Source organism: Coturnix japonica, chromosome 18 (genome assembly GCF_054131305.1).
Source record: "Coturnix japonica strain WE chromosome 18, WE-NBRP24, whole genome shotgun sequence".
NCBI classification, from domain to species: Eukaryota; Metazoa; Chordata; class Aves; order Galliformes; family Phasianidae; genus Coturnix; species Coturnix japonica.
The window spans coordinates 14,037,043-14,062,041 of NC_140680.1; the positions used below are offsets into that span (position 1 = coordinate 14,037,043).

Sequence of the window (24,999 nt, forward strand, 5' to 3'; positions counted from 1 at the left end):
ATTTCATAAAAGTACAGAGAAGGGCAAGAACAAGGATCTCATCAACGTGCATGAAAGAGAGAGGAGAGAAAGGGAGCAAGGCAGAGCTATGAAAACCCAGCCACGTAAAACATAAACCCCAACCAGAGCCCAAAATGAGTCACACAAGGTTTGACTGAAGTAAATAAAAGCAGGAATGAAGAGGATTGAGGGAGAGCAGAGGTGAAATGACACTGAGAGCCAGCAGACAGGGTAGAAGTGGCCCGTGATATATGAAGGCTGGTAAATGCTGGAATGCACCCTGGTCTGCTCCTGGTCTGTTCAATGGGAATGCAGGTCCCCAGCGCTGTCCACCCTTCCCTCCACCTCCCCATTTCTCACTTGCATCTGAAGAACCACGTTAAAATGTGAAAAAATGGCAGCAACTGCCTGCAGAGCGGGGAGCTGGCAGCTGAGCAAGCAGCCCCAAGGGAGAGGACAGGCAAGATCTGCCTTCCCCTCTGCAGAGCTCCCCTGAAGGCCACCAGCAGCTCTGTGCACCGCAGGGAACATCGGCAGCTCTTCTCAAAGGAGGCAGCAGCAATCAAAACAAAGGACTCAAACTCCCACCAAAGGGCCAATTGGAACTATCCATTTATTCTGGGCAAATCGCACATTGTTCTTTCATTTGCTCTATCCTAGATCAGCCCTGGGGAGGAGCTTCTCCCTTGGATTAAAGATATCAAAGTTATGGCACAAAACACAAAGGAAACCAGGGAAGTATCCCTTACAGATAAAATATGTAGGAAAATTTCAGTAACCCAGACTCCAAGCAGCCCCCAGCCCTGCTTAGCACAAGCCAAAAGGTTCATGCTGTACAGAACAGCACTGCTCACCACGGCACGATTCCTTCCATCACCTGACCCAAAAAGAAGCCCAGTGCCTCTCTGCATCTCACCACCTCACAACAACGATGCCCAGCTGACAACTACAATAACAATGCCATCCGTACAGAACTGCTGCACTTTATTGACACAAAACTGCACCCAGCAGAACGTTCCCCTGCACACACAAGGCCGAAGAGCACTGACGAGCAGCCAGATCTAGGACACAGAAGGAGATGGGAAGCTAAAGACAGGTGGAGTTTGTTCTGCAGCACAGGTAGAGCACGGAATCGCTTTTCAACTCCTCTGGCCAACTTCTACTGGGAGATTTACATACAAGTCCTCAGTCAAGTCTTAAAAGAATTATCCAGAGTCCCCCCGGTAAAAACAATCTGTTTCAACAAAGAGTCCAGAGCTTCTCAGTGATTCTTTTTGGTTGAGCCGAAGCCAGAGAAGCCCATCACAGCCGCCATCTCATCATCCTCTTCAAAAGTCAAATCTTCCTCTGCCCTCCTTTTCTTTTCTCTCTGCTTCTCCTTCTTGTAGGCTTTGGCCTTTTCCTCCTGCAGCGAGGAAGAGAACAGCAAAACAACCTGAACCTCCTGAGGTAGGTAAGCTTTTGAGATGTCGGGCACTGCACAGTTAACTCAAAATCCAACCAACATGACCCAAATTGTATCTGAAGAAATAAAACAGCCAGCAGAAATCTTGGTCTGCAGCCTCCCAGGAGGTTTCCCACTGCCTACAGACCACCCACTCCCACCCCAGGAGGGAAGTCGCACACAGAGGATGCAGCCGAAGCGATGCCCCGTGAAATCAACAGCTCTCACGTCCAAGCAGATGGCAGACATTTCACCTGGAATCAACACTGATAAGGGGCTGCTGGTAGCAGGAGGCATTTCCATCACAAAGTGCCCTGTTCCGAGGGCTGTGATGTGGAATGTCACTGCCCATTGGCTGTCAGCACGGCAGTGACAGCTGCTCACTGGAACAGAAGTTGAGCTCTAAGTGGCTGTGGGGGTTTTGGCATCAAAGATTTTGCACTGCACTAATCAAAGTGCTTTGCTCTGTAAGGATCACAAGCCCTGGAACAGCGCCAGGCTGGTACTGGGCGACACACAAGTATGGCTCCAGCTCCCAACTTAGCAACTGAACCTGCCGTTCCCATCACCATCCACTGCTCTGCAACTATTGAAGACAGCCAGGCCCTGAAGAAAACCACACCAAAAGCTGCTGCTGCTTTCTTTGTTGTCATGCATAGACTGGCAATAGCTTTTTCACCCACTGCACGCTCAGCACTGCTAAAGCAGTCTCCTGCCTCTCCCGACTGAGCAGGCTCAGCAGCACCAAGGCCTCATGGCAGAGCATGGGGCTGCCAAGCACTAGGACTTGCAGCCTGTGGAGCAAAGCTGGGGGCTTCAGCAAGGAGACAAACATGCAGCATGTCTGGTGTTTGTATGACTGCTGTTGAAGGAGAAGCATGCAGAGAAGCTCCTTAACTGTCAGAGCTCTGTCAGTTGTTTCTCAGACATAAACTTGATCTCTGTTTCAGGGAACTGGCACTTAAGCCCAGATTTGAGAGGAATCCGATGCCTTCCATTGCCTCCACACACATCCCACAGCACAGCACACCACTCATGAAGCCCTTCTTCGCTTGGGAAAGCCACACAAAAGCAATGTGCCACATGGAGGAGGAATCAATCAGCAACCCCCAGAACCACAGCACACCACACGGGTCTGTTTATCAAAGCACATAAATTCAAACACAAGTAATGAGACACAAAGCAGGTGCACTGTCAGGGCTTCAGTACTCTTAGCAGAAACTTGAAGTATCAAAAGTTATCCTCATGCATAGAGAAGGAAAAAGGATTTCCAGGGACCAGAGCAGAAACTATCTTTAAGAAAACAAACAGCAAGTACACAGACCCGCTCTGGGCAGCAGATAAGAAGCCCACACTACCAAGTACAAGATCTTTGTTAAACAGGATAAGGAACCAGGGCTGCTTTCCTCAGGGGTTCAGCTTTGCCAGCTGCTGCCCACACTCACCTCCTCACGGAGCTCCTTCATCCTCTCCTCGAAGTCATAGTCCTTCTGCTTCTCCTCCATCTTCTTCTTGTTCACCTCAAAGCGCTTCTTCACCTGGTCCAGCGTGGAGCGCTCCACCCTCATGGACATGCCCAGGTTTCTCTGGTCTGGAGGAACACAGCTAGCCACGTTCAGCACATCCTTAGCCTTTAAAGGTCTGCACACAGAACCCCCCCTTGCTCCCAGTTCAGTTATCTCAGCACAGCATCCCGCCACCACTCGAAGCACAGGCCCAGACACCAGGGATTCCTCTCAACACCATCTTTCCCTAAGGACACGTCAGGTAGCTCAGATCCAACATGGGGACTCTGACACAGCAGTGCCCTCTTCCCCTCCTCCCCTGAAAGGCATACGCTTCCTGCCTTCATTTGGGTCCACACTGCATGCATTGGGATTTCTTATGTCAGAGAAAATTAGTTGGGATCTAAGGGTATACCATAAATCAGACCAGTCAGTGGCTAGAGTGATCCTTGTATTACTCATACCAAGGAGGAAGATGCAACCTTTTCTTTTAAGGTTCCATATTAGGGAGCTCCTGACCATGTTGGTGTTCTGATACGTCAGGCAGTTTTTATCTTGAACCAGGGAAATAAGGACCAGATTATTGAAAAATGAGTCAGAATTAAACTAGCAAGCTGGCTTCCTTTGGCTGCAGGAGAAGCTAAGGAAGCAGCTTGCAGTAGGAGACCCTGAGTACATGGGACATTTCCAGCTAAAGATATTAAGACAGGCCTTTAATTCAATGTCTTTTTGCAGCCATGAACAGATCTGTCCCAGGATTGCAGCAGCACTAGGAAGTTCAAACTTCATGCGGTGTAGACACTCTGAGTGGAAAAAATAACTCTATCTAATGAGAATAAAAGACTCACTATTTCTTCTGGGCTTATTCCACACAAACAGTCCATCAGCCTGGAGAAGTTGCCATGAAATAAAGACAACATCTTCACAGCTCTAAAGAGTAAACTCTGCCTAGACCCCAATCACCAAAGCACATTTTGATCCACATGTAAATGTTCAGCTCTCAGAAACTGGTGATGCATGAAGGGGACAGCCTACAGAGTTGCACCAGCACTCCAACAATGCAGAATAATTGTCCTTACGTTTTTTGCCATTGATGTGATCCAAGAAGTTAATGGAGTCTTTCACCACGCAGTCACATACATTACAGTAATACCTAGCAGGGGAGAGTGAGAAGAGGAAAAAAAACATTAACTCCAAAGCACGAGGGGAGGAGGACAAGATGCTTTACCACAGACTCCAGAGTCAGAACTCAGATCCAAACAAAAAGGGCAGGACATACCCTCCCATCTCTGACTGAGGGGTAGTTTTGGTAATGACGATGGTTTTCCCCAGCTTCGATTCCAGGTCCACTTTGTAGTCTCGGTGCCGCAGAAGTTCCCTTTTGACAGGCTGAGCCGGTTTGCCTAAAACATAAGCAAAAGTCTCAGGTGTTCATCAGAAAATGTCAAGCTTACCCTGCTGGATTTCAATCAGCCCTTGACAAAGAGGAGTCTGCCAGGAACCCACAAACTATGTGATTTGTGCAGAAACTGCACTCAAGTTTCTGTTTGCTTTGTTGTTTGCTTGTTTTTTGTTTTGCTTTTGAAGTCAGTAAAGGATACCACCTCATTAGGTAAGCTAAAATTAAGACTGTCATAAGAAACAGGCAGATCTGTGAGGTATCTCCAGCTCTGACTTGGGTTGTACTCCTGAGATCTTCCTGTTTCCAGGGGTTGATTATCCCTCTCCCTCCACAAAGAAGAGGCCAACAGAGACAAAGATTCTCAGTACTTATTTTTGTCAGAGAAAAAAAAATAGTCAGTGGCTAGCACAGGAAAAAAGGAGCAGAGCAAACCAGCCTTGAATTGCTTCTGTTTCCCCTCTGGGATTTCATTTCCAGCTGCTCTACCCCTCCCAAGAGGGTTTGGGTGACTCACTGCCAAAAGAGCAAAGCTTGCCTGCAGTCAATACACTACCCACCATCTTTCTTTTCTCTCTCCTCCGTGAGCCGCTTCTCTGCAAGTTTCTCATATTCATCTTTGTCCCACTTTCGACGGAAGTCCAAGTTCTTAGTCTGAGAAAGAAACAAAGTATATTAACGTTATCATACAGTCTGATTAGTGATAAGGGGAGACTGAGGAAAGACATGGAACTGCTTGTCCTGTAAGGCCACTGCAGTGACTTAGGGGCACTACAGTACATTCCCAAGTATTCTGTTTTCATACCTAGGAACTAAAAGGATAACACTGAACATGCCTATATCTACTTCTTCTAGAAGGATTTCTTAGAACTGAATAAAGTAATGAATTGATCTCAATAGCTCCCAAGATGATCATCCATCACCTCCTTCTGAAAAACAGGTACAAACAGCACTGAAACTGATAGACACAAAACTGCACAGGCACCACCTGATGAACACAGGACAGTCATTAGCAGATTACATACATCTCTTCTAAAGATTAAAGCCCAGTTACAAATACCAGATGAGTGAGACAGGAAGATGCAGGAGTACAGAGGAAGGATGTTTCTCCCTGCTCTCAAAGGTATCAGCAATACACTCACCTGCCATGGGAACCAAAGCACTGAGTTTCCTCCTGAATCACAGGAACCAGTTTGAGTTTTTAAACTGAGATACTCATGGGAGCAGAACACTCCAGAAGACACAGAGGGACATGGAAATACTAGGAAAGGTTACTCTGAAACACCCAGCGAGCTGCCCCACGCCTTTAACTCCCCATTTAAGTCAACCAGGGAAGGGAATTAACATCTTGGAGGCAGCCTGGCCCTCCATCAGCCCCTGGAAACACTTCAGACTGGGAACAACAGGGTAAAATGTGTGAAGAGAGGCAGAATTCAGGTAAAGCTGGCACCAGATTAATAAAATGATTAGGGTAAAAGTCCCCATATCCAACAGATATCACTGCTGGGGGCAGAAGTGACTTGCCAAGAACACTATTTTCTATTTACACACCAGCCTGGCACAGCACCATCCCAATGACTGGGCAGTGAGGGCCACAGCCACCACATCTGGCAATGGATGAGCTTACAACTCACACACTTCCCTACCCTCTTAAGAAGACAGCTGGATCCCATAGAGCCAGAGAGCTGCATTTCACTCAGAATGGCAGCAAGAGGCTCCTGGTTTCATATTAAAAAGAAAATTAGGGATGTATTTTAAAACACCTCCAGGAAAAGAGGACCCACACCCACCCACTGCCTCCCTGCTCAGCCAAATCAAGAACCCAATCACAATCCAAAGAAAATAAATCCCATTTGAAGCTATAGCAGCAGCAGCAGCAGCCATTTAATGATTTCTCCTCCGGCAATCCTTCAAATGGAGTGAACAACTACTGATAAGAACGAAAATACCTTAGGGAAGTGTAGAAAAATTCTCATTTATTCCCAGAGCTTCTAAAGCACTTTAAGCATGTCATAACAGGTTTTATTAACCACCCTGAGCAAAAGACAAGAAAATATCACAGAGTGCAAATTAATGGTGTGGGGTATCTTCCAGAACCTCCATCCTCCTGCATAGCAGCACATTATCACAAATCAGAGCCCCGAGAGGAGACAACTTCCTTGCTGCTCTACTCTCCTGTTGTAATAAAAGGGAAATTGCTGTTTGTGGATCTTTTACCATCTCCCCGGTGCCAGCGCAATGAAAGAAAGCAAATCCAGCTGTGAGCTGGGCATCTCTGACAAGAGCTTGGATAGATGCTGTATGGGAAATTGGTAATCACAGCCTGAACCTCTGATTAATCAGCTGGGGCAAGTGTGGGGTCAGCTGTGGGAGCACAGGTGAGAGTAATGGAGCTGTGCTCCTGGAAGGGGTGGAGCTCGACTCCACCTCCTCTAGACCCCATTGAAGGGCTGACCCTCACTAAGGCAGCATCTCTTGGGGATCACTCCTCAGTGCTTCCCAGCAGACTGAAGGCTTCCATTGGGTGAATTTTTCCTGTAAATAACTTTTTGGGTATTTACAATTACCATTTTTTTCATTATTTGTCGCCATACTGATACTATCCAAAGAACTTTTTCTCTTAATTGTTCTGATGGAGATGAGGATTACTGCAACGCCAACCTCTTTTTCTAACAGAGTATTTCCCAAGTAACAACTGAAAAACAAAACTGCCCCACAGCTCCACGTTCACTGTGGATGCTGGCACCAAATGACTGACCCACTACTGGTGCCAAAGCCCACACAAGGGCACAGGAGCCTCTGCCCCAGCTCTAAGAAATAGGATCACAACCCCAAGCAGCTGAAAACAAAACATCAGCTCTTGGTTCCTTGGCGGGCATCCTGCTGTGCCTGCTCTCCCTGCACTGTTTGCTTTCAGCAGGTGGCTTCAAGCGAACAAAAGATTTACCAAGGCAGCAGAAGAACAAAGCCCTGCAGTGCTGACCCATTCTGGGTATCAGAGGAGTCTGGCTGCCCAGTCAGGTCACACCAGCGCTATGTGCCTCACTCACCCTATCTCAGCATTCCCAAATCCTGCAGCTCCACAAAGGAGCTCAGTGCCCAACACACAAAGCGAACAACCCCACACAGTCACATCTCACAGCCGCGGGTAAGGATCCCCCATACAACACAGAGCAGCCGGCAGCTGGTTCCGCACACCGCAGGTCAGGCCCTTGTCCGCTGCCTGGAAGGGCTGAGAAGCGGCCGGGCAGGACGGGGGGGAACATGGGGCTGGTCTCACCCTGCCGCCCCTTCAGCCTCTCTGTGATCCCTGACCGCCCCCATCAGCCCATGGAGCCGTACACACGAGGGGTCCCCCACAGGCCCCAACGCGACCCCTCCGACCCGCGTTCCGCCCACAGGCCCCGAGCTCGGCCTGGCCGCCCCGGGCCGGTCCCGCTCCCACCCCGAGCGCCCCGTGCCTCCAGAGCGGCCCGTCCCACCGCAGCCCCCCCAGGCTCCGTGCAGGAGGGAGCTGGGCACGTACCCCACTGCCCGACGCCATGTTGAGCACCAGGCCACCAGGGAACGGGAACTGTCGCGCTGCGCCGATCGGTGCCGTAAAGCGAAGCAGTCCGCCCAAACACCACCAAGTGCCGCGCTTACACATAGAGCGGCAGGGCGGCCTACTACTTCCGGCTGGAGCGCCCCGCCCCCGGCGGCGCTCTGTGGGCAGCTCTATGGTCACGGTCCGGCCATGCTGCGGTCGCTGCCCGCCGCCCGGTGCCCGGTGCGGTTGTCCCGGCTGTGCCCGCTGCTGCTCGGGCTGCTCTCCCGCCAGGTGCGGGCGGCGGGCTCGGCTGAGCGCGGCTCGGTGCTGAAGACACCCAAGGTAAGGGCGGTACCGCCCCGTCCCGGTGCTGTCCCGGTTCTGTCCGGTCCCGGTGCTCAGCCCCCGTTCATTCCCCCCCAGGGCACCCGCGACCACCACCCGGCACAGATGACGCTCCTGGGGCGGCTGCTGGGCACCGTGGTGTCGTGCTTCAAGCGACACGGGGCGGCCGCCATCGACACCCCCGTGATGGAGCTGCGGGTGAGGACCTGGGGCACAATGGGAGCTGCGGGGTGACCCCGGGGTGCCCCGCTGTCCTACGGGCTTCGATCGGGGGCAGCACCCCGGTTCTGTGCCCTGTCCTTTATACCGGGGGCTGGGGGTCCCCAGGGGGATGGGGAGGCCACGTTGCTCTCACGGGCTTCAGCCCAAAAAACGAACGTCCTGCCTCGGTGATGGCTCCCAGCTGAGCTGTGGGTTGGGGTCACACACCACAGACCACAGACAGCCCCGCTTGTGCTCCGTGCTGTGCACTGCACGCCTGGTGTCTCACTGTGCCTTGTCTCCTCTGACTGTCACTGTAGGAAATGCTGATGGAGAAGTATGGGGACAACTCGAAGCTCATCTATGAGCTGCAGGATCAGGGAGGAGAGCTGCTGGCCCTGCGCTACGACCTGACTGTATCCTGCCGTTACTGCACACAGAATATGCAGCTTTGGTGGCAAGAACAGAGACAAACTGAGACTACAGCTTCCTCTGCCTAGTTTAAAGGCATTAGGTAGATCATCAGTGTCCCGGCCTGTCTGCAGATCCCAGCTTTGTCCCATCAGGATGGCCAGAAGCTCCTTCCCATTAACCAGTGGGCGTCCTTTCCAGTCAGTCTGATATCTGCCGCAAAGCTTCTCATTCATCCCTACTGTGCTCATCCAGTGTGCTCCGCACTGCTGATCATACTTCTTCCTTGTTACAGTGCCCAGCTCTGTGCCATCCTGTGCAGGGTATTGTTGTGGCAGTTCTGAGAAAGCAACAGTGTTTGCTGCAGGTAGAAAGCAGGCATCCATCCTGGGCCTTCTCCATTTCCACAACATGCCTGAAAAGCTCTTGTGCTATTATATATTGTATTTTCTTTGTCGCATCTTAAGAAAGCAAAATGACCTGGTAAAGGTCTATGTCAGTAAGGTGTTGACTTGCTGTGGTTATGGAGGAAGTGCAGTTGAGCTGCAGGAGCACAGCATTCTCATTACAGCAATACTCATCATCAGCTGTGCCATGCTTCAGGTGTTTGTACCAGCTCTGGATGTGGAACAAAGATGGGGAGCATTAGGTTAATCTTCTTGCACCTCTGAGGATCTTCCTTGTTCCCATCCTTAACTCGTCAGTCCCCCAGGTGCCCTTTGCTCGCTATTTGGCAATGAACAAAATCACCAACATCAAGAGGTACCACATCGCAAAGGTGTACAGACGGGACAGCCCGGCCATGACCAGGGGCCGCTACAGGGAGTTCTACCAGTGCGTGAGTGTTGTGGCCCTGTGTGAGGGGACTGGGGAGAGTGCATAGGGGAACAGCTGAGAGCCAGACTTCAGCAGCTCCCCGGCTGTGCCAGAGCCTTTGCCTTTTCTTGTGCCTCAGGATTTTGACATTGCTGGCCAGTTTGACCCTATGATCCCTGATGCTGAGTGCCTGAAGATAGTGCATGAGATCCTGAGCGAGCTGCAGATCGGGGATTTTCTCATTAAGGTGAGACCAGAGGCAGGTATTATTCACACATTTGTGCCTTCACTTCCTGGCTCTAGTGTGCTGTGGGATTGAGACACCAGTCAAAGGACACAAACAGACTCCCAGCAGATTCTAGCTCTCCTTGGATGAGGGCAGGAGGAAATTGCAGTGGAACACCTCCCTGAGCTAAGTGTGTTTCTCCAACCCCAGGTTAATGACAGACGAATTTTAAATGGCATGTTTGCCATTTGTGGCATCCCGGAGAGCAAGATCGTCACTATGTGCTCTACTCTGGACAAGCTGGACAAGGTAAGCATTGTGCTCTCACAGCACATCGCTTCCAGTCTTGGGTTGGATCTTGTGTGCTGGGCACTGTCTTAAGAATTAAGCCATTAGTAGTTGTAAAGGACACAAAGATATTCTGGGTAAGAGCAGTGGCTGGAAGTAAGACTTGGCATTTTCAGTGATCTTAGTTAAAAATCTCTGTGAGATGCACACAGTAAGAATTGTTCACTGAGAATCATGTTGTATTCCAGCATATGTTCAGGATACATGGGCCTCTGGAAGCTGCGGCTGAAAGTTCTGCAGTGACAGATGCTCTTTACTCACCTTGTAGATGCCATGGGAGGAAGTGAGGAGTGAGATGGTAGGAGAGAAGGGACTCTCACCTGAGGCTGTGGATCGCGTTGGGGAGTACGTCCAGCTTCATGGTGAGCACGGTGGGATCCAGCCCTTGCCCTCCCTCCTGCTCTGTTACGCTCCCCATGAGTGCAGCTGCTCTCTTCCATGCCAGGCAGGCCGGGGCAGGTGTGCTCTGGGCAGGGATGGGGGGACACAAAGGCAGCACATTATTGCAGGTGCTGCTGCACTTGCTGACCTGAGGCACAACTTGTCCCTGCAGGTGGCATGGATCTGATTGAGCAGCTTCTCCAGGACCCAAAGCTGTCCCAGAACAAGATGGCCAAGGAGGGGCTGGAGGACATGAAGCTGCTGTTTGAGTACCTGACGCTGTTTGGCATCACGGGGAAGGTGAGGAGGAGCAGAGGCAGGAGGGGTTACTGCCCCTAACAGCCCTGGGCCCCTGAGCGCAGCTGCTGAAGGGGCTTCTTTTGTGTCCTGTAGGTTTCCTTTGACCTGAGCCTGGCGCGAGGCCTGGACTACTACACAGGGGTGATATATGAGGCTGTCCTGCTGCAGCAGCAGAACAACCACGGGGAGGAGTCAGTGGGTGTTGGGAGCGTGGCTGGAGGCGGTCGCTATGATGGTCTGGTGGGAATGTTTGATCCCAAGGGACGGAAGGTGCCATGTGTGGGGGTCAGCATTGGGATAGAGCGGATCTTCTCCATCCTCGAGCACAGAATGAAGGTAGGTGCTGCTGGCAGTGTTATGTGTGGGGGAGTGCTCTCAGAAGCAGTTATTTGTAACTTGAGCTCTACAGTGTTGAGGAGGAAAGGATTTTGTAGGTGAGGATGAGTCATCTCAAGCCTAAACATCCATGCAGAACATAGAGCTCATCAGGCTATGGTTGTGAGAAGCGTTCTGTAGCAATTACTAAAGAGATTTCAGAGAAAGCACCTCAGTTATTTTCATGTCAAGTGTGATGAAATAAGTGAGCTCCTGCTACAAGGTACATTCAGCTCACACAGGTGCTTCCATGAATGTGTCCCTACAGGCTTCAGGGGAGAAAGTCCGAACAACTGAGACACAAGTGATGGTGGCTACGCCTCAGAAACATTTACTCAGTGCAAGACTGAAGCTCATCTCTGAGCTCTGGGATGCAGGAATCAAGGTAAAATCAGGGTCTGCGTGAGATCTGGAGACCTGAGAGCATTAAAGGCAACTGCTGGCTGCAGGAGCAATGAGATCTATGTGCAATTGTAGTCCCTGCTGTTTTGTTCCGAGACCCACCAGGGCAAATTTGCATTGATGGTTCACCACTGCTTCCTTCTAGGCAGAAATGATGTACAGGAAGGATCCGAAACTGCTAAAACAGCTGCAGTATTGTGAAGACACCGGCATCCCCCTTGTTGCCATTATAGGAGAGGAGGAGCTGAAGGATGGAGTTGTCAAGCTGCGAGATGTTGCAACAAGAGAGGAGGTGAGAATGTCTCTATGGCAAGTCTCAGAGGTGCTTCTAAAATCCAGCTGTTCCCAAAAGGCTCTGGGCTTAACTGGAATTGCACTGGAGATGGGTATTGTGGATCTGGCGGATAACTGCTCCTTTCTACCTGCTTTGTAGGTTAATATCCCAAGAGAGGAGCTTGCTGCTGAGATCAGAAGAAGGCTGGAGCCATAGGACTTGTTCTGGCTGGAGGTGCAGGACTGGAAACCCCACAGCTCCCAGCCGTTACCTTCCTGCTGGAGTCTCCTCAGTGCTCACTGTGGTTAGGGTTGCATGGCAGCGTGCTCATGAGGAGCAGGCAGGTCTGAGGGCTCATCATACAGCGCCTGATCATACATACCCTGCTGAGCTGCTGGGCAGCCCGAGCTCTGTGCTCTGAGACAGCGCGATGTGGGGCCGTGCAGGGGGTGGCGGCGCTGCTGGACGGGGCAGGGCTGGGATCCATCAATGAATTAACCCTATCGGGTCGGTGCTGGCTGGTCCCGGTGCCGTTAGAAATAAAGCACAAATCACTGCCCCGCACTCACGGCTCCGCTCGGTGGGCAGCGGCTCCGCACTGCGCAGGCGCGGTTCCGGGGCGGTTGGGAGCTCAATGCGCATGCGCGGTGCCGGTCGCTGTCAGTCCGGCGGTGATGGCGGCCGAGGCGCTGCGGGAGCAGGCGGAGCTGGTGCGGAGGATGAAGCAGGACAAGGCCGAGCCCGACATGGTGCGGAGCGATCCAACGGGGGACGGGGAGACGGGCTGGGCCGGGCTGGGCTGGGCTGAGCAGGGCCGGCAGGAGCCGGGGCGGTGTGTGATGGCGGGGCTGAATGGGCTGGCTGCGCTGACTGGGCCGTTCCGTCCCTCACAGGTCGCCAAGGAGGTGGCGAAGCTGCTGGAGATGAAGGCGGAGCTGGGGGGGGATGAGGGGAAACACAAGTTCGTGCTCAAGAACCCCAAGGTGAGATCTGCTCCCTTGTAACAAACATGGACTGTGCTGTGGGGCTGGGGAAGAGAAAGGTCTCACTGCTCAGAGACACAGAATGAGGGTTTGTGGCTGTGAGTGTCAGGAGAAGCAGTTTGTGTTTCCAGCTGCACCATTGCAGCGCTGGGAGCCCCTCGGTGCTACGTGACCCTGGGTGGGGTGTTCCTGCTCGGCTTCCACTCATTGTTGGGCTCTCGAAAGCGAAAGGAGCAGTTAATTGCAGTGAGTTATGGGTTCCTGGAAACGTTAAGGCTTTCACGGCAGTAATTCAGTGATCCTTAACAGTGGGGAAGATTACAAGGAGACCCATGCAGGCGAATTTAATGTATGAAATTGTCAAAATACAGGCCTGATCCTTCTGGCTTTTTAAGCGATGGAGTCTTTGCATCCTCTCACCCCTGTCTCCCACTGCACACTTCTAACCCATCGTGCTGTTTGCTTTCCTTTCCCTCACCTCGTGGCAGGGCACGCGGGACTATGGCCCCAAGCAAATGGCCATTCGGGAGAGAGTCTTCAACGCCATCATCACCTGCTTCAAGCGCCACGGGGCAGAAGTCATCGACACGCCGGTGTTTGAGCTGAAGGTGAGTGAGTGCAGCACACACAGGAGCTGATGGGGACCTTGCACTTGGAAGCCCATGTTTAGGGCTGACTGTTTTCCTTCCATCTCCTCAGTGTCCTCCCTTTCTCTCTGTTCTCTGTGCTCTCGGGCTCATCACTTGACACTGAAGATGCTGTTTGTTCATGTGCCCTTTTTCTTTTTTCCATAGGAGACACTGACAGGGAAATACGGAGAAGACTCAAAGCTCATCTATGATTTGAAAGATCAGGGAGGAGAGCTGCTGTCCCTGCGCTATGACCTGACTGTATCCTGCAACAGACAGTGTGAGAGGTTTTGTCATGTTTTCTGCCCTCCTCCTGTGGCAGTGCTGCCTGCAGGGAGGAGCAGGGTGGGAGGGCAGCCCCTTGGTACTGACCCCCTCCAGGCAGGGATAATGTGGAAAGGTAACGTGTTACAGTGGGTGCAGAACTGTTGCTCAGTTACTTATGCTGCCATTGCTTAAATTATTAGGTAGAGAGAAGGAAGATCTCTGCTGAGCAGAGTTGTTTCTGCAGCAGGATACCCAGACTGGGTGGCCAGGTCTCACCTAAGGCAGTGCTGAAAGATGCCCGTAGGGTAAATGCCCCCTTGGTAGAGGCAGGATGTGCAGGCTGTATCTGGGGTGTTTGTGGAGACCTCGAGAAGGAGCTGCAGCCAGTCCAGCATGTCTCAGCTGTTGCTTTGACCCACAGGTGTGTGCCATGTGTGGAGCCACGTGTCTGTGCTGGGGAGATAGTGAGGCTACAGCGCTGCCTGTGACTGATATCTGGGTGGGGTGATCCCTCCTCGTTCCCATCCTTAACCCTGTGCTCGCAGGTGCCCTTTGCTCGCTATTTGGCAATGAACAAAATCACCAACATCAAGAGGTACCACATCGCAAAGGTGTACAGACGGGACAACCCGGCCATGACCAGGGGCCGCTACAGGGAGTTCTACCAGTGTGTGAGTGTGTGCAGCTGCAGTGCGGGGCTGGAGGCTGGGCAGTGGTTGTCGAGGTGTAGGACTGTGGACATCCCATGATTAGTCCATTTTATTTCAAAGTAAGGGAAAACCCAGAGGCCATGTTACAGAACAGAGAAAGCCATTTCCTTTGTGACTTTCCCATACAAGTGTGGTAGCCCTGAGGACTGGATTTGTTCCAGTGTCCTGACACTGCTCCAAGAGCTTTAAGCAGCCCTTGGGTGTTTGTTTGTGTTTTCTTTCCGGATGTCCTGCCCAGCTCCCATGGGAATTGCATCATCCTTCCTCATGTTCAGCTATCAGAGCACTGACTGATGCAATCACACCTCTTTCTTTCTCTGTTGCCCTGTTTTATTTTGGAAGCTGGTGAAACCACATTGAAATTTACTCACCATTCCATCCCCTGTCCCTAATTGTTCTCTTCCTCAAAATCTGATAGAAAAACTGCATTTGGGGTTTGTAAATTGGAGGTGAGCAGAAGGTTTCCTTTTGCTTCTGTGTTTTTCTTCTCTGAGTTTTGATGCTATCTGTCCTGTTTTCCTACCGTGGGGCAGCAGCCTGCTGAGGCATCTTGCTGTGAAGCTGCAGCCGTCCATAGTGGTGCTCTCTCTGGTGATCTGTGATGGAGGCCACTCAGCAGGGTTGAAGCAGTGGCTGCAGCCATGCCCAGCAGTGCTGAGGTGCTCTCTGCCTTTTCTTGTGCCTCAGGATTTTGACATTGCTGGGCAGTTTGACCCAATGATTCCAGATGCCGAGTGCCTGAAGATAGTGCACGAGATCCTGAGTGACCTGCAGCTTGGGGACTTCCTCATTAAGGTGAGGCCAGGACTGGATCCTCGGCTGGATTTCTTTGGGCTGCAGTTGGGAGCAGCGATGGTTGTTCCTGTGGTTGTACCCAGTAGTACCTGCCCACCGAGGCCGGGTCCAGAGCACTTAGCATCTTGCCTCTCCGCCCTCTTGTGGTGTCTATGTGGAACGACTGTGTTTCATCTCAGGACCCCTTTTAGGTGGGAACATGAGGAGGTCTCCTGAGGCCGTAGTTAGCAGAGTTCTCTTGTACTGGCAGTGCAGGGGACATAGTGAATGAATCACCTGAATCTGTGGCCTGTTCCTGAGCTATTCTGACAAATCCACATATCAGATGACTTGTGGGCTTTCTCCTTGTCTCCCAGGTCAATGATCGGCGCATCCTCGATGGGATGTTTGCAGTTTGTGGTGTCCCAGACAGCAAGTTCCGAACAATCTGCTCCAGCGTCGACAAACTCGATAAGGTACGGGCTGCAGCTCCAGGCTGCACCTGTGGGGCTCTCTATGAGTCTCCGTCAGGATTTCAAGTTAACTGCAGGATTAGGATACAAAAAGACTGTGCAGAAGTGCAAGAGCTGGAGTTACAAGCGTGCCCTGAGGGCATTTCATCTGCTGCTTCACTCATAAACCTTTTAACCACCCCAATGTTGAGGGAGCTCTGCAGTGTGGAGATGTGCTGAGTGGGGCAGGTGTTTGATCACCTGTATGGGGCAGTGCTATCAGAGACCTTCCTCAGGGGAGAGCACATCCCTGAGGCAGTGGCTGATGTTCTTCTCACCCCTCACAGATGCCGTGGGAGGAAGTGAGGAGTGAGATGGTAGGAGAGAAGGGACTCTCACCTGAGGCTGCAGATCGCATTGGGGAGTACGTCCAGCTTCATGGTGAGCACGGTGGGATCCAGCCCTTGCCCTCCCTCCTGCTCTGTTACGCTCCCCATGAGTGCAGCTGCTCTCTTCCATGCCAGGCAGGCCGGGGCAGGTGTGCTCTGGGCAGGGATGGGGGGACACAAAGGCAGCACATTATTGCAGGTGCTGCTGCACTTGCTGACCTGAGGCACAACTTGTCCCTGCAGGTGGCATGGACCTGATTGAGCAGCTTCTCCAGGACCCAAAGCTGTCCCAGAACAAGATGGCCAAGGAGGGGCTGGAGGACATGAAGCTGCTGTTTGAGTACCTGACGCTGTTTGGCATCACGGGGAAGGTGAGGAGGAGCAGAGGCAGGAGGGGTTACTGCCCTGCTGGCCTAACAGCCCTGGGCCCCTGAGCACAGCTGCTGAAGGGGCTTCTTTTGTGTCCTGCAGGTTTCCTTTGACCTGAGCCTGGCGCGAGGCCTGGACTACTACACAGGGGTGATATATGAGGCTGTCCTGCTGCAGCAGCAGAACAACCACGGGGAGGAGTCAGTGGGTGTTGGGAGCGTGGCTGGAGGCGGTCGCTATGATGGTCTGGTGGGAATGTTTGATCCCAAGGGACGGAAGGTGCCATGTGTGGGGGTCAGCATTGGGATAGAGCGGATCTTCTCCATCCTTGAGCAGAAACTGGAGGTGAGTGCATTGGTACTCAGCTAAGCACAGGGTTTACATTCTCCCCATGTATTCCATTTCAGCAAATGTTGAAGTTGGTCTTTGATGGATAAGCTGTCCAGGCCCCTGCTGTGTTCTACAGCTGGAGGTCAGAATGAAGTCAGTCTCCTGTTTGGCTTCAGATGTGATCCCTTTTTTACAGTCCCTGCTGCAGCTCCACCTGGAGGGAGCACTGTGGCCTCCAGCTGTATAAGGTGCTGTGGTCAGATGCCTCAGTGTTCTCCCTGCAGTAGACATCCCTGTGACCACACCGCCTTCATGGCCAGTGCTTCTCTGCAAGGCTCAGGGGCAAACAGTCTTTAAGAGCACTACAAAGTCACTGAGAGCACTACAAAGACCTGATAGGGGCTGGATGTCCCGTGTTAGAGGGTACAGTGCCTTTGTCAGGGTCTCAGGTACAGTTTTCCCTCCTCAAAGCTTTTCTACCAATTTGTTCTCAGTCCCATTCAGTGGATGTTAAAGAGGTCTTGGTTAGGGTTCCGAAACACTGCTGTGCATTTCCCTACCCCAGAACCCTGCTGTGGGGAGCTCTTGGCAGCCAGACCCAGCTGAGACTGACAGGGCTGGGACATCTCAGCTGCTGCTGTTAGCCTAACCTGTAGTTCCCAGCCCAGCTGTATAGCAGGCAGCTGACTCTGTGCAACTCCTGCAGGGCTTGCTGCTCTCAGCCTCTCTCATTTCCCAAAGGCTGCAGGCCCTCAGATGTGGAGGGACAATCTCTAGACTGAAGTTGGCAGTGAAATTACTCATTCTCAGCATGTTCTCCACCTGTGCACAGCTGCAAGCACAGGAGGAAGGGTGGGATAAACCCCAAAACATGGGACAGTCACAGATGTTGTGATTGTAGGATGGGTCTCTGGCTGCCCAGAGTGCTGTTCTTAGAGCCCTGACTATGTCTGTGTGTCGGTAGAATCCTTCGAGTCTCATCCCCTTTCTAGGCCTCTGAGGAGAAGATCAGGACAACAGAGACACAAGTGCTCGTGGCCTCTGCTCAGAAGAAGCTCCTTGAAGAGCGACTGAAGCTCGTCTCGGAGCTGTGGGATGCTGGAATCAAGGTATAACCAGGTGATGGCCAAGTCAGGAGCTGCCTGATCCACTGTCTTCTTATGCCTGGAAATGGACCACATCTGGCTTTGCTCTGGGAAGGAGCCGTAGGGAGAGGGTGGGCAGCAGACTGCCTTCCTGAGAGGAGCTGCCTCTCTATGCCCTAGAAGAGATGTTCTCCAGGGGGTGCTGGGTGGTACAACGTGCTTGGCCCTGTGCTACTGCAGAGGCTGTTATGGCTTTGCTCAGGATGAATTGCCAGAGCAGGGCAGCACTTCAGCCTCTGCTGAATGGCAGCTGTGATGTCCTGCGGCTCCAACAGAAAACACAATGTTGCAGAGCCTTGTAAGGAGGGGAGGAGCCTGGTCTGGATATTCCATTGTACAAAAAACCACCTGTGTCTTTGTGCTGCTCCTGCTGCAGGTCTGCCATGATGCCCAGCAGAGAAAGGGTGCTCCATAGGGCTCCTGAGCCAAAGGAACACCACAGGGGTCACTCCTGGTCTGACTCACACTAGAACTGACAACCTGGTGCTCTCCCTGGGGCAGCAGTGCCTTACAAGTTCCTCTGAGCTGTGCTGTGTTACTTTCTAGCTGCAGTGAGCTGCCTTTGATGTCTGCCAGTCCGAGCACGCCTCCCATTCATGGGACAGCAATTGGACTGGCCTGGGAATGCCAGTGTGACAATGGGGCACAGAGCAACAGGCCAGTGCTGTGAGCAGACTTGTGCTCTGGTTCCCTTCCAGGCAGAAGTTCTGTACAAGAAGAACCCCAAGCTCCTCAATCAGCTGCAGTACTGCGAGGACACGGGCATCCCCCTCGTGGCCATTGTGGGAGAGCAGGAGCTGAAGGATGGAGTCGTCAAGCTGCGCATCGTGGCAACCAGGGAGGAGGTGAGGGGCTGCTTGGCCTCCCATCACAGCGCAGAGCTGCTCCATGACACAGGGTCAGCCTGTGTGCAGCAGGGGAGCTGGTGCAGGCCCACACTTTGGGTTTGGTACCCAGAGGAGAGGAGAAAGCTCAGGGGTCTGCAGTGAGGGATGGGTCAGTGTTGCTCTTTGGCTGCCTCCATGTTCCTTCCAGGGTATGGGAGTATCAGTGAGGGGCCTGGAGCTGCCCTGCTGGAACAAGGAGGAGAACAGCAGACATCTGTGTGCTGGTCTGAGTTGGAAAGAGCAGCAGAGCATTGAGCTTGGTCACTGGCTGGGAGGGATACTGACAGTGCTGTACTCACAGGGTTCAGCTCTGTGTGCGCTGCCGCCTGCTTGATCCCATAGAGGGACTGGTGCCCCGGTGGCACAATTCATCAGACAAAGGCCATGAATTACAGCACGGGCCATTCCTCAGGGACCACCAGCTGCTCGTGTTGTACTCATGGAGCCTTCTGCTTTCTGTGTAGGTCAACATCCGCAGGGAGAGCCTCGTGGAGGAGATCAGGAGGCAAACCAGTCAGCCCTAGCGCCCACCCGGAGGCTCTCAGACACACTGCTGTAACCACGAGGCTGCTCGGCTCCACCTCCACGTGGCGGCAGGCGCAGGGCCGGGGAAGCTCTTGGAGGTTGTGTTTATTCTTTGTCCTGCTTCCTCCCCTTCCCAGCAGGAGCGGAGAGGCCGCATTGGCTCCTATGAACCGCTCGGCCGTGGCTCTGTTACACGCTGCAGCTGCTCCATGCCCGGAGGAGCCGCGCGCTGCCAGCAGCCCCCGGGCTCTTGGCTGCAGCTCCTCGTGCCCTTCGCGTTCAATAAGCGTCCAGCCCGGCGTCTCCGCTCTGGCTGCAGGGGTTGACCTTATCCCACGCCAAACGCTCCGGCAAACAATAAATCTCGTCCATCCCACGCCTCGCCGTTCCTTCCTTGCGCTCACCTGCCCCCTTCTGCTCCCGGCTGTTCCTCGGCGGCCAGGAGCGCAGCGCTGCCGGGGGAGGGGGCTGCGCTGTGTTGTGCTGCGACCCCCACCCTCCGCGTTCTCCTCCCTCCCCGGGGCGGGGCGGTCGCGGCCCAGCGGTGGGTGGTGGCGGCGGCGGAAGGTTCCAGAGCCGGGTGGGAGCCACGAGGAGCCGCGATGGCGGAGGAGGAGGTGGGCGCTGTGCGGGACGGGGGCGCTGTGCGGGACGGGGATGCGGGGCGAGGTCGCGCTCAGGGGATCCCCGCTTGTTTCGGGGCTTCGCACAGCGCGGCTCGAGGGCAGCGCGTGGGGCCGGGCAGGGACTCGGAGCGGCTGCTGGGGGACTCGGTGTGCGCCCGTCGGGGCTCAGAGCCGCTGGGGTTGGGAGCCCCATGTAGCGCTGCCGGGACCCGCTCGGAGCCGCCCCTGCGGGGTCCGTGGCTGCGTCCGGGGGGTCTTTGCGCATCAGGAAACGCGGAGCCCGGCGGGGACAAAGAGACGGAATTGCGCGGGGCTGAAATGCAACCAGGCGGGATTGTAGCGTGTGTTGGGATTAGAGCGGTTGAGTCCCGAAGGATGGAAAAGGTCTCCACGGTCATCGACCCATCGCACCCTGACCGCGTCCCGCCGCGCCACCTCCGCGGTTCAGAGGCGCCGTTGCGGCCGGGCGGCACTTAACGAGCGCTCGGTCATGGAGCTGCCGCGTGGGCAGCGCCCTCGGCTCCTCCCTGTGGCTGCAGTGCCCGGGCGGTGGGCTGGAGTCCCACCATCGCGCGTGGGGCGGAGCTGACCGCGCTCCGACGGTCCGAGCCGCGCTTTGCTCGCGCTGTGCCCTGAGATGCCGTCGGTTCGCACGTGCTGGAGCGGAGCTGCTGCTCTTGGTCGCGTGTAGCGATCGCTGCTGGGTTGTGCCCCATGAGGGCAGAGCGGCGCCGCGCTCCTTCCCCCGCTGCCGTCCGGCTCCTCCTGCGGGCTGCGCTGGGGGTCGGTCGGGCAGCGGGACGATCCGCCCAGGGCGGCTCCAACCTCCTCCCTCTGTCTTCAGCAATGGAGCGTTGGCGTCAGCCCGAGCAGCAGGACGGCTCTGCTCACCTGGGTGAGAGAAACCGGCATCCACCTGGTGCAGGTGAACGGGCAGCGGCGCTACGGCGGCCCCCCGCCAGGTGGGTACCATCAGCTCAGTGCTGCCCGGGGGGGGGTCCCTATGGGCAGAGCCGTGACACTGTGTGTGTGTGTGTGTGTGTGTGTGTGCCTGCAGGGTGGGTGGGCAGCGTGCCGCCCCCCGGCTCCGAGGTGTACATCGCCAGACTGCCACGGGACCTGTTTGAGGACACGCTCATCCCGCTGTTCCAGAGCGTGGGGCAGCTCTACGAGTTCCGCCTCATGTTGACCTTCAGCGGCCTCAACCGTGGCTTCGCCTACGCCAAGTACCGCGACCAGCACAGCGCAGGGAAGGCCATCGCCGCCCTCAACAACTGGGAGGTGCAGCAGGGCCACACCATCCTGGTGTGCCGCAGCTTCGAGAAGTGCCAGCTGAGTGTGAGCAGGCTGCCCAGCACCATGCGCCGCGCCGAGCTGGTTGCTGTGCTGATGGAGGCCACCGAGGGGCTGCTGCACTTAATGCTGCACACCGACCCCAGATGCAGGCAGGGCAAGGTGGCCGTGCTGACGTACAGCTCACACCACGCTGCTGCCATGGCCAAGAAAGCCCTGCTGGAAGGTACCAGGGGGCTGCGGGGCCATGGGGTGGATGCTGGGGGTGGAGGTGGGATGGACTGAGAATGCAGTTGTGGCTCTCCCAGGGAACATCACCCTGTTCAAGAAGAAGGTGAAGGTGGAGTGGCTGAAGCCGGATCTGAAGGAGCAGCTGCAGGAGCATCAGGAGGAGCCGCCCCCCAGCAACATGCAGCGCATGGGCAGCCCCCAGCGGGTGCTGCCATCCTTGGAGCCACATGGATCACTGTGCCGCCTGGGGGCTCTGTGCCAACGGCTGCACATGGGGACCCCCCGCTTCTTCACCCGCTGTGAGCAGGCCAAGTCCAGCGGCTGGCAGCGCTACTGGGGTCAGGTGGTGATCCCGTCCTGCTCCATGCTCTGCAGCACCTTCCTGTTGGTGCCGGAGGACGCGCCGGGCACCGTGGGGCACGAGAAGATGAAAGAGGCGGTGGCGCAGCTGGCGCTGGCCATGCTGGGTGAGTCCATTCCCACCTCCCGACCTGGGGCTTTTCCTGGGGCCGGTGGCTGCTGGGGGTGGATGGGATGGAAGGAACCGTGTGGCACCAGCACTTTTTTCTCTCCTGCAGGGCACTGAGGGCGCACACGGGCACACTATGAAATGAACCCGAGCCTGACGTCACGCCGTGCAGCAGAGCTGGGCCCAGCCGGGCCATGTTCCTGTTCAGCCTTGTTTTCAGTTTGTTGGAGTTTGTTTGAGGCCCATCTGGAGGATGCGGGTGCTGCCCCGTCTCCACTGGCGCTGGTTCTGTTGTGGGCAGCAGGTGTGCCCTGCCTGCTTCTGTGTTCTCCTGTTGATGAAGTTTTGTGCTGCTGTGGTGCTGCAGGGCACTCGGGAGGATGCGAGCTGGGGGGGCTGCGTTGGGCCCCATTGTTTTTATGGGGCAGCTGGGTGCCCTGGGTTGTCTGCAGGCACTGCCCACAGCCTGGAGGCCTGTGGCCACTGCTGGCTATTAAAGCAGCCTGGGAAGCACTGGGGGTGTTCTGATGTGTTTTGTTGCTGTGGTTTCCTGGGGTGGGTCCATTTCTGCAGCCTCGTTGTGCAGCACCTGCTGATGTCACCCTGCTGTCAGCTGCACACACAGCTCCTGGGGCGTTCAGAGACCCAGACTGAGAGGTGGGAATCAACTGGGGCTGTAATAAGGAAGGGGACAGACTGGCAGGGTCTGCTCTGACAGGACATAAGGGAACTTATGGGAACTTCGGACAAGCCAAGCCATCAGCACGAGCTGCTAGAAACCAAAAGGCACTATGTTTTTAATACACCTGATGCCTAAGCTTAACAGTTGTCTGATGGTTGATGTATCTGCCCTGCTGCAGCCTGCAGGGGATGCGACACAGTCCCCACCGACGCTGTGGAACATCACATCTCACAGCAGATGGGAGCTGCCCCGTTTCCTTTTGCTGTCCCCACACCACAGGCCCCACCATCACCACCGTCACCATTACCACTGTCACCCTGCCTTGTTCCCAATCTCAGGACCTCCACAGCCCCAGCAGCCCGTCAGTCACTGTCATCACTGTCGCTCCCTGTTGCTGCCTCTGCCGTGGCCTCCTGCTCCTCTCGCAGGTCTGCAAAGAAGTCCTCCCCGCTGCCCACAGCTTTACTGCTCAGGGCTTTCAGCTGCCCGCCCCGCTTCTTCTTCTTGCGGTACTCGTCCACCACCATGGAGCCCAGCGAGGAGATGTCCCAGAACTTCACCTTCTGGTCGTGGGCGCAGCTGGCCAGGAGCTGCCCGCCCGGAGCCACGGCCAGCTGCTCGATGGGCTCCCCCAGGTGCTGCCCCACGCAGCCCAGAACCCGGTTGGGCAAAATGTTCACTGCCCTGGGGAAAAGGGAATGGATGGAGCCCAGCAAGGGCAGCATCCTGGGCATGGCAGCCCAGCCCTCCAGCTCAATGTGTTCCTTACAGCCTGAGCGGGAGCTCTGCTCACCCTGCCCTCCCCAGAGCCCCCCCTGCTGCATCCCACACCCACAGCGCTGACCTGATGACCCCATCGAGGGACCCTGTGCACACGATGCTGTCTGTGATGGGCACCATGCAGTCCACAGACTCAGCCCTCAGAGAGAAGCGGTCGCTGGTGGCCCCGAACCCGTTCCAGTTGAAGAGGTAGATGGTTCCTTCGCAGGAGCCACACGCCACTTTCCTCCCTCGCTGGGCAAGAAAACAGACCAAAGCACAGGCAAAAGGAGCCGGAGCATGGCAAGGAAACGAGGGGGCTGTGCACGTGCTGGGCTGCAGCCCCGTCCTACCTTCAGCAGCACCACAGACGTCAGGTCCCCGCTCTGCGGCTCCGAGAGCAGCTCGAAGCGGCGCCTTTTGATGTTGAAGACTCCCATGGTGCCATCACCACTGCGGGACATGGAACAGCACCGTGGGACGGGGGGTCCGGGGCCTCCAGGGGCAGCACTGGGTGCACTGTGGGCAGCTCTGGGTGCACTGCGGGCAGCCCCGGGCTCACGGGCAGCCCCGCCCCGCGGTACCTGGCGGTCAGCAGGATCTTCCCGGCCGCATCCACCGCCATGGCGCTGATGTACTCGTCGTGCTGCCGGGCCTCCAGCACGGCGCTGCCCTTGCGCAGGTCCCACACTTTGAGCTCCCCGCCGTCGTCGCCCGTGGCCACGAGGTGCTGCTCGATGGGCAGCACGCAGTTGAGGGCGGCGCTGCGGGAGCACGCGTGTCAGCCCGGGGCCGAGCTGCAGCCGCTGTCCCCGTGTCCCCGTGTCCCGTCCCGTTACACACCCGTGCGCTTTGGCGATGCGCGTTTCCAGCCGCCCGTCCTCCACCGTCAGCACGTGCAGCGCTTTGTCCTTGCTCACGGTGAGCAGCCCTGCGGACCGAGCGCCGTTACCGCAGCCCCGGCCCGGCCCCGCCCCCCGCCCCGCAACTCACTGCGCCCGTCGGCGGAGAACGCGGCGTCGCGGCACGACTTGAGGTGGTGACCCGAGGACCAGAGCTGCCGGCCGGGCCCTGCAGCGCGGAACGAGAACCTGCGGGATGCGGCCGTCAGCAGCGCGGGGTGCGGGGTCAGTGCGGGGTCAGTGCGGGGTCAGTGCGGGGTCAGTGCCGGTACTCACAGATACTCACAGATACACGTCGCCGTCCACGTCCCCCGCCGCCAGCAGCTCCCGCTCCGGGTGCAGCGCGATGGCGTTGGCCGCCGCCTCCAGGCAGATGTCGGCGGGGGTGTCCGGGAGCTGCGGCTCCGCGGGCGGCTCCTGCGGGAGGGAGCGCGGTCAGGAGGGGTGAGATGCAGCCCCGCATCCCCCGCACCGCCCCGCTCCAACACGCACCTCCTCGGACGCCGCCATGCTGCCGCGGGCCGCCTGCTGCGCATGCGCGGGCTCGGCCGTTGATGAGGCGCCCCCCGACGGCAGCGCGGAGTGAAGCGGAGGACGCGAGTTCGAAACCCGGAGCGTCTC

At 55.6% G+C, this 24,999-nt stretch overlaps 5 protein-coding genes across 14 annotated transcripts; 3 read left to right on the forward strand and 2 right to left on the reverse strand.

The window, feature by feature from the left end:
• Positions 1-594: 594 nt before the first annotated feature.
• On the reverse strand, positions 595-7,924 carry ZMAT2 (zinc finger matrin-type 2). The gene is made up of 6 exons (XM_015876132.2): positions 7,875-7,924; positions 4,909-5,002; positions 4,229-4,352; positions 4,029-4,102; positions 2,890-3,035; positions 595-1,405 (listed from the first exon to the last, which is right to left on the reverse strand). Exons 1-6 carry the CDS (start codon positions 7,890-7,892, stop codon positions 1,262-1,264), a joined length of 600 nt encoding a protein of 199 aa, XP_015731618.1. The 5' UTR covers positions 7,893-7,924; the 3' UTR covers positions 595-1,261.
• Positions 7,925-8,047: 123 nt separating this feature from the next.
• On the forward strand, positions 8,048-12,520 carry LOC107320370 (histidine--tRNA ligase, cytoplasmic-like). Of its 6 annotated transcripts, none has more exons than XM_015876128.3 (12): positions 8,048-8,219; positions 8,301-8,420; positions 8,744-8,839; positions 9,547-9,672; positions 9,790-9,897; positions 10,087-10,185; positions 10,493-10,586; positions 10,778-10,905; positions 10,999-11,241; positions 11,549-11,665; positions 11,828-11,974; positions 12,116-12,520. In XM_015876128.3, the coding sequence occupies exons 1-12, from the start codon at positions 8,085-8,087 to the stop codon at positions 12,170-12,172; spliced, it is 1,470 nt and encodes a 489-aa protein (XP_015731614.2). In that variant the 5' UTR covers positions 8,048-8,084; the 3' UTR covers positions 12,173-12,520. The 6 variants fall into 6 exon arrangements, 5 of the variants coding, with proteins under 5 accessions (XP_015731614.2, XP_085375501.1, XP_015731615.2 ...); XM_085519375.1 differs by having other exon boundaries at positions 9,547-9,668; XM_015876129.3 differs by lacking the exon at positions 8,301-8,420.
• A 95-nt stretch (positions 12,521-12,615) lies between these two features.
• LOC107320369 (histidine--tRNA ligase, cytoplasmic) lies at positions 12,616-19,792 on the forward strand. Of its 2 annotated transcripts, XM_015876127.3 has the most exons (13): positions 12,616-12,705; positions 12,850-12,939; positions 13,428-13,547; positions 13,734-13,829; positions 14,381-14,506; positions 15,233-15,340; positions 15,697-15,795; positions 16,119-16,212; positions 16,404-16,531; positions 16,632-16,874; positions 17,852-17,968; positions 18,703-18,849; positions 19,356-19,792. In XM_015876127.3, exons 1-13 carry the CDS (start codon positions 12,631-12,633, stop codon positions 19,413-19,415), a joined length of 1,503 nt encoding a protein of 500 aa, XP_015731613.1. In that variant the 5' UTR covers positions 12,616-12,630; the 3' UTR covers positions 19,416-19,792. The 2 variants fall into 2 exon arrangements, with proteins under 2 accessions (XP_015731613.1, XP_085375499.1); XM_085519373.1 differs by lacking the exons at positions 12,616-12,705; positions 12,850-12,939; positions 13,428-13,547; positions 13,734-13,829; positions 14,381-14,506 and adding an exon at positions 14,817-14,994.
• An 80-nt stretch (positions 19,793-19,872) lies between these two features.
• On the forward strand, positions 19,873-22,548 carry DND1 (DND microRNA-mediated repression inhibitor 1). 4 transcript variants are annotated; one of them, XM_085519380.1, is made up of 5 exons: positions 19,873-20,033; positions 20,887-21,004; positions 21,100-21,561; positions 21,644-22,033; positions 22,145-22,548. In XM_085519380.1, the coding sequence occupies exons 1-5, from the start codon at positions 20,019-20,021 to the stop codon at positions 22,150-22,152; spliced, it is 993 nt and encodes a 330-aa protein (XP_085375506.1). In that variant the 5' UTR covers positions 19,873-20,018; the 3' UTR covers positions 22,153-22,548. The 4 variants fall into 4 exon arrangements, with proteins under 4 accessions (XP_085375506.1, XP_032303267.2, XP_085375504.1 ...); XM_032447376.2 differs by having other exon boundaries at positions 19,896-20,033; positions 21,644-22,548; XM_085519378.1 differs by lacking the exon at positions 19,873-20,033 and having other exon boundaries at positions 20,335-21,561.
• A 260-nt stretch (positions 22,549-22,808) lies between these two features.
• Positions 22,809-24,910, reverse strand: WDR55 (WD repeat domain 55). Its single transcript, XM_015876130.3, has 8 exons — positions 24,871-24,910; positions 24,665-24,795; positions 24,470-24,567; positions 24,320-24,407; positions 24,061-24,240; positions 23,830-23,929; positions 23,562-23,731; positions 22,809-23,401 (listed from the first exon to the last, which is right to left on the reverse strand). Exons 1-8 carry the CDS (start codon positions 24,886-24,888, stop codon positions 23,080-23,082), a joined length of 1,107 nt encoding a protein of 368 aa, XP_015731616.2. The 5' UTR covers positions 24,889-24,910; the 3' UTR covers positions 22,809-23,079.
• Positions 24,911-24,999: the final 89 nt, after the last annotated feature.